This window comes from Triticum aestivum, chromosome 7A (genome assembly GCF_018294505.1).
Source record: "Triticum aestivum cultivar Chinese Spring chromosome 7A, IWGSC CS RefSeq v2.1, whole genome shotgun sequence".
In the NCBI taxonomy this organism is placed as follows: Eukaryota; Viridiplantae; Streptophyta; class Magnoliopsida; order Poales; family Poaceae; genus Triticum; species Triticum aestivum.
The window spans coordinates 84,738,422-84,747,658 of NC_057812.1; the positions used below are offsets into that span (position 1 = coordinate 84,738,422).

General features: G+C 45.2%; 1 protein-coding gene across 1 annotated transcript; it reads left to right on the forward strand.

Annotated features, from left to right (window-relative positions):
* The first annotated feature begins 907 nt into the window (after nt 1-907).
* On the forward strand, nt 908-4,700 carry LOC123150651 (proline iminopeptidase). Its single transcript, XM_044570481.1, has 10 exons — nt 908-1,344; nt 1,877-2,013; nt 2,105-2,278; nt 2,392-2,628; nt 2,708-2,808; nt 2,892-2,964; nt 3,054-3,122; nt 3,204-3,311; nt 3,843-3,968; nt 4,067-4,700. The coding sequence occupies exons 1-10, from the start codon at nt 1,026-1,028 to the stop codon at nt 4,259-4,261; spliced, it is 1,539 nt and encodes a 512-aa protein (XP_044426416.1). The 5' UTR covers nt 908-1,025; the 3' UTR covers nt 4,262-4,700.
* The last annotated feature ends 4,537 nt before the right edge of the window (nt 4,701-9,237 follow it).

A 9,237-nucleotide genomic window follows, 5' to 3' on the forward strand; every position in this document is an offset into this window, starting at 1 on the left:
CCATTATGTTTCTTTAGTTATATATTAAAAAATCAAACAAAATTGAAATATGCGCATCCACAATTTTTAATTGTTTTAATCCTTTTTTCATAAACTACGTGAACATAGTTACACTGTAGAAATATTTTTAAAATTAAAAATATTTTCGAAACATGTAAGTTTTTTAAATGTCACAAACATTTTTAATGATATAAAAAAATTCCAAAGAAATACGCAAAAAAAATTATGTTGTATAAAACATTTTTACAAATTTGGCAACCAATTTGTGAACGGTTTTTGAATGGTATGGAACATTTTCTAAATTTATGTGAACATTTTTTACATTGTGTAAGCATTTAAAAAATCATGGACCATTTTTTTTAAACACGTGAACTTTTTGCATATTTCACAGAACACATTTTTTTAGTGCTATCAACGATTTTGAAAAGTTGTGCAGTTCTTCTTTTTTTTGCACTGCATGAACATTTTTATGCGAGACAGATGCTCCTCTTGCTGTGGGCGAGACATATCCCCTCTCACCCACTCCGTTATCTTGTTTGTGCATGTGCTCATATGATTTAGAGAAAATTGTCTTGTAAGTCAGAAGGAATCAGAGAAAACTGTCTTGTAGGCCAGAGATACGAGAATGAACAATGGGTTTGTGTAGGCCACCGCACATGCTCGGCGAAATGCTGCAACGGGATTTATTTTCTTCGTCTTTTTTTACTGATATAAGTAGTTGTGATGTGTAGTGATATAACAGCCGAAAATGGATAATTTTATATTGAATTGTAATGCCATGGATATGAGCCGAAATTAGCACATCCTTCCATTTATGGGTACCCAGTTTTAGGCGTAAAAGCAGAAACAATTTTGGCTATACCTAAATCTTCTCTCTTCTAAATTAAAACAGATAGTGCACTCTAGTAGCATCCCACTCGAAAGTCGAAACCAACCACCAGAGTCCACGTTTGGGATGGTTGGTCCGTTATCGGGAAAAAAGCAAACGAATCGCGGCCGTTAATTAACGGATCGACGGCCGCGGCATGGCCGTCGTCACATCGTCCCTCCGCTGCGCGACCGCCGCCGCGCTCGCACTCCACCACCACCACCACCACCAACCGGCCTCCCTCGCCGTCCGCCTCCGCTTCCCGCGCCACCGGATCCCGACGAGCAGGGCCATGTCGTCGTCCTCGCCGGCCGCCGACGCCGCGGCCGCGCCCGCGCCGCACCAGGCCGGGCCGTGGTACGCGGTGCCGGACCTCAGCCTCCGCGACCACCGCTTCGCCGTCCCGCTCGACCACTCCTCCCCCGCCTCCCCCTCCGCGCCACGCATCACCGTCTTCGCCCGCGAGGTCGTCGCAGGTACATCCCGCTTGCTCCCTCCTCGCATCTAACGGCTACCCCCCTCTCCGCTCGCGGTCACGGGGTTAGGGGATAAGATGGCCCTGCACATCCGCTGCGGGATCGATGGGCAGGTTTCGCTCCCTCTTTTTTTTCCAATTCTCTTTCAGAGGCACAATACATCCTGCGATTTTCCTGGAGACCAGGAATCTGTAGTATATAGCTTAGGAAGTACTCCCTCTGTAAACTTTTGCATTGTCCACTGACATACTAGTAGAAGTTTAAAACGCACAATTCAGTAAACTTTTGCTTTGTTTACTGAATCCTCGGTAAGGCGCGGTGGTTGTTTACTGAATCCCGGGATGCTGGGCCAAGGGTATGGATACAATGTCCATGCGTGGAAGAACTAAAATTTAAGTTAATGCAGTGTATCCAACATCATAGGCCTGGAACGCTTCATGCTAATTTCATGTTGAGGGAGCGTGCTTAACTTACTACTGTGCTGTTCTTTTATGTCCTGCATCCACATGACTGTTTAAGTGTATTACTACAGCTGGAAAAGAAGAGACCCTTTTGCCTTATCTGGTGTACCTACAAGGGGGGCCTGGATATGAAAGTCCTCGCCCCACCGAAGCGAGTGGTTGGGTGAAGAAGGCATGCGAAGAATACCGTGTGCTATTGCTCGATCAGGTACATTCCAATTTCTTCAGCAGATGCTCTGTACAATTCGTTTTTGCACCCATCTTGCTCTTACTTTGCTGATATTCTTTTTACTTTTCAGCGAGGAACAGGATTGTCAACACCGTTGACAACATCATCTCTTTCTCAAATAACATCTGCAGCAGAGCAGGTGGAGTATTTGAAGCATTTCAGGGCAGATAACATAGTCAAGGACGCAGAGTTTATTCGCCGGCATCTTGTACCAGATGCCAAGCCTTGGACAATTCTGGGACAGGTATAGTATGTAACGTCATGTGACCTTGATGCACTTGTTTGTCTTGCATTTCTTATTTATTGTTGCTAATGCAATATTGTTATTTATACTGTCTACCATTTCCTCCTTTACAGAGTTATGGTGGATTTTGTGCTGTTACGTATTTGAGTTTTGCTCCAGAGGGCCTGAAAGCTGTCCTTTTAACCGGAGGGCTTCCACCACTAGGAAAGCCCTGCACTGCAGAAACTGTGTACAGAGCCTGCTTTAAGCAGGTTCAGCAGCAAAATGAGAAGTACTATAAGAGGTTTCCTCAAGATGTACAAGTCGTTCATGAAGTTGTGAGATACTTAAGTGAATCTGAAGGTGGAGGAGTAAGTCATTCTCAATATTTTGCGCTTTCTCTCACATGTGAATTTGAAACTTGTATCTTATGCAACATATTTTTATCAGGTTCTTCTTCCATCAGGTGGCAGGTTAACCCCTAAGATGCTGCAGTGCCTTGGACTAGCTGGTTTAGGTTTCAGTGGAGGATTTGAAAGACTGCATTATCTGTAAGACTTTGCATTTTCTTCATTACTTGATAAAGTAATGTAACTTTCTGATCTGTGCCACTCCTTGCTATTGTCTGGGACAGACTCGAGAGAGTGTGGGATCCTGTACTGGTTCCTGGTGCAAAAAAGAATATAAGCTATTACTTCTTGAAAGAGGTACTAAGCATCACCAATATAATGTTGATCTTTAAAATTACCATGTTCCATGTCTCTAATGGGTAACCTAACATTATATTTTCCTGCAGTTTGACATGTGGGTAGGTTTTGATCAAAATCCTCTTTATGCTCTCTTGCATGAGTCTATCTACTGTGAGGTAACTTTTGATACCTTTTTTTATCTGTTTAGCTGGTACTGCAACTCTTTTTCTTAAGTCTAGTGTAATTCCTGGATCCAGGGATCCTCATCAAAATGGTCAGCTGACAAGATTTTCAATGAAAATGGAAGTTTGTTTGACCCTATTAAGGCTACAGAAGAAGGCCGTCCTGTGTTTCTTACTGGAGAGGTATGCCCAGATCTTTATGTGAAGCGTCATTCGTTATAGTCATGTTCCTGCTAAATTTGAGCTCTATCATGCGGTGAGAGTAGACTTTGTAGCATTTGGGGCTGTCTGGCAAGTTTGTAACTTGTAACTCTTTAATTAATGAAAAGAGGCAAAGCTTTTGCCTTTGTTTAAAGAAATGATTCCTTACTAAATTAGTAACCCATGATGTGAAAAGATAACATTGCAGGCTGTTTTAAGTCTATGAATTGTCTGTAGTTACCAAAGTCTGGCAATTGGAATTTTCAAAGCTGCATTTTATTTGCTATGATCTTACCAACGTTAACTTAGGTTGACAATGCTCCTTTTAGGAAGGGATGGTATTCAGGGCAAAGGACTCTTCTAGTTTAGCTATTAAAGGGAGTCTGACACTACCCTTTTCAGTACCTGGGTAACCTTGGGGACACTACTTAGCAGCACCCTATTGCATACTGAGATATTCCTTGCTTATGATTTGTCATGAATTCCTACCATGTGTTTGTTTCCTTAACGCAGATGGTGTTTCCCTGTTTTTTCGATGAGATCAATGCTCTACGGCCCCTAAAGGAGGCTGCACATTTGCTAGCTGAGGAGGAGGACTGGCCTCCGTTGTATGATATCAGCGTGTTGAACAACAACAAGGTTTGATCTTCTTCCCAACAAGATTAGAGCCTCCTCCATGGTATGCATGCTTGTTTCATCTGACGCATGGCGATATATGGCACGCCGATTGCATGCAGGTCCCAGTGGCCGCTGCGGTGTACTATGAGGACATGTACGTCAACTTCAACATCGCCAAGGAGACGGCGTCCCAGATCGCCGGGATCCGGCTGTGGGTGACCAACGAGTACCCGCACTCCGGCCTTCGCGACGGCGGCCCCCACGTCTTTGAGCATCTCATGGGTCTCTTGAAGGGCAAGAGGCCTCTGTTTTAGCCTTTTAGCTCATCCATAACTATGACAATAAAGCCTTCATTTTCTCCTAGTTGAGAAATGAATTACAATATACCCCTGGTTAAATACCTTTGAATGTCTGCACATATATCCTGGGGCACAAATTTTGGCACTCCAGCCATGCTTGCATGCTTAGAATTGCGCTATGTTATGCACAGCTCGTTTGGATCCTTCTGAATTCATGCTCCAGTATAAAGAACTTCAAACAAAGAGGAAGAAGAAAAAGTTTAGAAGCCCAAGAAAGGGTATCTGAATTCTGATGGAGCTGGATTGTTCAACACGCCAAAGGTGTACTAGTTCAGACTTCATGTATACATGTATACATCAAGCCCAAGATTGGGTATATGTTTCATATATTCGTAACAAGATCTGAAGACGAGCTGTGATCACAGCAAAGTAAATTGTGAAGGATCATCTGCCAGTTCTGCTTGCACGTTACAGATTTGCTTCGAAGCTTCAGTATACTACAGTTTCAAAGTATCTCAGTGTCAGCCAATTGCACAAGTTTTGCTGTCAAGGACATGGACTCTGTTCTTCTCAGAGGTCGGAGCCGAAGGACAGCTTGCAAATTTGTAGGTGAATAAAAGATTGACTGACGTATACTTTCTCCGTCCGGTGAAGGGTGTACATCTATAGTGGGGACTAACATGGACTAATAACATATCCATGTTATTAGTTTATGTTACTACCTCTATAGTGGGGAGTAACATATGTGTGTTACATGAAGCCCTTCATTTATTAGGCTATAGACACATTTTGTCTTGATATGTGTGATGTTACTCATACTAGTAGTAATTAGCTATGTTATTACTTTCATCTTTTTCTTCATTTATTGCATGCCACCTCACCTATTTAACCTAAATATGTGTGATGTTACTACCTATGTTACTCCCACTATGGGTAGTCTAACTTCAAATTTTGTCCATAAAAGAGTGTACTTCTATCTTCCCAATGCACTTTAAAGTGGGAAAAAATACTTCTCTCTCATCACACGGTAATCAAGACCAATAGCAATCTACACATGGTCTTCTTAATTTCTATATGCACTTAGCTCATTGGTGATTGGGTAATTAAAGAGGAGAGAGATGGTGTTTTGCACCTTTCTAATGCATTTTTTTACTCAACTCCATAATTTGTCTTAAAATTTCTAGATGTACACTCTTTACCGGACGGAGGAAGTACATGTAAAGAAAATGGATTGGCGTATACACACATGTAGAGAAAATTTGCAGGAAGGTCACAGTATGTAGAGAAAATGGAGTGCTCCAAGCCCGTTTGCAGGTGAACAAGCACACTATGGGGTTGGAGCATGCCAAATGCACTCTCGACATCGATTCTAACTCCTTGTCTTTGCGAAAGTGGGATTTTTTTCTCTGCAATGGCTCAAGGATGGTCTCGACGAAGGTCGTCCATGGTGGATAAATACCATCACAAAGTTAAAAAACCTATGTTATAGTCATGACTATTGATGGTATAGTTGCACAAAGGAGCTTCTCCCACACACAACCTTACAAATAATGGAGGAAGTTGTAACACGGTGATGTCGTTGTGACACCCAAGCATCCCAAAGAAATAGTGCCAAATCTAGAGGTCTTGTGATGCAACTGCTTTAAGAATCATGGTGAGCTCATATTCATCCTCATTTGACGAAGACGTATAAGTGTTCGCATCCATCGTGTTTGCTTCAAAGTAACCAACAAAAACGCCAATAAATTTGGCTATGACATTTGGTCGAACACTTTGCAAGGTATGGTGTGTCAGCAGATGGACGGAATTGTGCAGCGGCATCGGCCTCGGACTACGTGATACAGTGCAAGGGGTAGGGACAAAAGTGAGAAAATCGTGGCTCATAGTGTGGTTTTTGGGTGGGTTGGGGGCCTGCGTGGCAGAGGCCCGAACGCCCGCAAACCTCCTCCAACTTTGCTTCCGGTTCGTGGGATTTCAAACGTCCGGCGCCTCGTTTGGTGCACGGTGTTGGATGGCCTAAAGGGTTCGGACCGCGCGGTCCCGACATTTGAAGGTTGTTTTGGTGCATGAAGTTGGAGTTTCCCAAGGAATAGAGATCGAAGTGTTCTTCACTAGCAGTGGCGAAGGTGGGTTAACACCCTCAACTTCTAGGGGCTGTAGAAAAACAATTGGTCGAGAAACTAAAAAGGTTGGGATGGACTGTCTGCGAAAATTGCACTACGAGAAGTTTCAACTTCCTAAGGAGTTGGTTTGCTGAAATATTTAGCACATTTAGGGTTCTATTCAAATCTTCACACTACTTTATTTCGAGCAAAGAGACCCCGCAGTAACGCGCGGGATATCACCTAGTTGCTCTAGTGCATATGAGCAAAGGACCAGGGCAAGGAAATAGCTCCTTCACGGCGTGGTTGTTTATCTGAATCTAATAAGCATGTGTTTGGATTGAAAGAAAGAAAAATACTAATGGTACTGAGATCTGTTTGATAATCCATATGTGCATTTGCCACATTTTGGCATGAAAGCAATCATGCTCTAAATGCCTAAAATGGCATTGTTAATGATAAACGTATCACTTACAATAGGGCTTCACCATTGTACTATAAGTTTGTATCTCCACAATTTGACAATATATACAAGTTACGTGAACAACAATTGGAAGCTTCCCGTATGCAATTTGTGAATCGAATATGAGTTGTTATTGTTCAGATTATAACATTTGAGATCTGAGTTCTGCATCTTTAAAAGCGTGCCATGCAAACATGGAGGGATAGGTTGTTTGATCAATAATTCTGGGAACTTAAAATCCCTTGGTGATTTTCACTAGTTCAAAAATGATGCGGCATTGTTTCCAGCAATAGCTCTTTGTTATTGGCGTATACTCACTCCATTCCAAAATAAGTGTCTCAAGTAGACGGAGGGGGTATGTTTATGAACATCTTTGGGATGGCAATCAGTAGTTAACGAAAGTATGGCGAGGTGTGTTAGCAGCTAAGAGCAATTCTCAGTTTAACACCAAAGGGGAGATAAGGCGAGGCTGAAAAAAAAGAAAGGATTGGGAGCTCGAATACCAAACAAACAAATTCGCAACTTTATTACAGATGATCAAAGACCACAGGTCGAGCGTCGCTCGGTCTTTCCAAGAAATTTTCTATTTCTTCTAGCAATACGCTTTGCATATATAAGCATATATATTGCCCTATTGGCCCTTTCTAGAATATTTGAGTAGGTTTTGACTTTTGACGACGATACTCGCGCATAGACGCGGCGAACTTGGCGTCTTCTCGTCTCTCTTTGCACCACAGCTTCATCCAAGTCGTCCCGGACGCGTCGTCGGCCATGGGGGACTTGTCGTTCCATCTCCGCCAGAACGAGGCCTTATACCTGTGCTTCCAGAGCTCGCTGTCATGGTCGGCCACGAGGCGGCCCAGTCCGGCGCAAGTGCTCGCCACCCTAAAGAGGTCCACGCCGTCTGTGAGCCTCGCCAGGATGTCCAGCATGACGTCGACGGGGAGCGACAAGAGGGTATTGCCAGGGCACACGGCGACGAGGGTAGACCGGCATAGCTTCTCGGTGAGCTCCCTCCATAGCGCGGCCACCGGGCTGTCGCCGTCGTCGTCGGTCAGAGCGCGCGCGGTGTCGTCCAGGCCGCCTGACAGGAGCGGCGCCGCGGCGCGTGCGTCCACGCACACCCAGTGCGTGCCCGGCCGTGGGTCTTGGGCAAACCTGGGCACCCACACGTAGAAGACGACGTGCGTGCCGTGCGCGCGCATGTGCAGCGGGACGGCTGCGTCCCGCCGGCGCGGCGTACACGAGGGAAAGAGTCGAGGCCGTCCGGCCCGCCCGACGCGGGACCCGCCCGGACTTGAGGACGCTGTCGGCGTGGAACACGAAGCCGGCGTCGAGGAAGGCGGCGTGGACGAGGATTATGAGGCGGCCGAGGAGGCGCTCTTTGTCCCAGCGGGCGGCGTCGATCACCCGGTGGAGGGGCGACATCTCTGCCATGGCTGGCTGTGGCGTGCTCGATCGATCGAGGAGTTCTGCGCGACGGCGCGCTGGTTGCATGCATGGAACTGGAGCGGCGGGTGGCTAGGTCAAAGGTGTCTCTTGATCAGGCAAAGTTAGGGGAGCCCTGCAACTTATCGCACCGCGCTCCTGGGCTCACGCGATCAACGAGGACCTGAGCCAGGCCGTCTGGACTTTGGACTGGGCGCCAGGCCGACCCTTTGGACATGTAACCTTTTTTTTAACGAACCCTCTTGGCACTTTAATTATTGCAAACTTGAGAGCGTTACATCATGCCGTACATGTGGTAATAGAAAATTAGGGAAACATCATCCCACCAGATCATTTTTTTAATCAATGTTGCAGCTTTATTTAACCAAATGCATTCGGAATCGCATCCGAGATTACATCTACAGTCTGGGGTAGCTCCCAACCAAACCTTACACAATTCATCACCGATGCCGACTCCAGCTAATTTATGCACGGCAACATTAGCCGAACAACGAACCCATGACATTTTAAATTCAGAGAAAGATGCAAGGATGAACTTGATTTCCTTTATCCACGGCCCCGCATAGGATCTATCCTTGTGCGGACTCTGCAGCCTGTGTACAACACCTTGAGAATCAAGCTCGACGTGAACCTTGTCAGCGTTGATCTCCCGCGCCACTTGAAGACGGCGTCCGCACGCTGAAATTTTCAACGATTCTGGGTCCACAATGCTGTGAAAAACGTGACAAAGCCTAGCTCGAAACACGCCCACATGGTCTCGAATGACCGCTCCAGCTGTAACACCCCGGATATGATTTACCCAATTTGTACTCCAACTCTTGTCGTTTCCGGCGTTATGTTATTTTATTTTCTCGGGTTCGGATTTTTGTCTCCGTGTGTTGTTATCGTTGTCATGCATCTCATATCATGTCATCATGTGCATTGCATTTGCATACGTGTTTATCTCATGCATCCGAACATTTTCCCCGTTGTCCGTT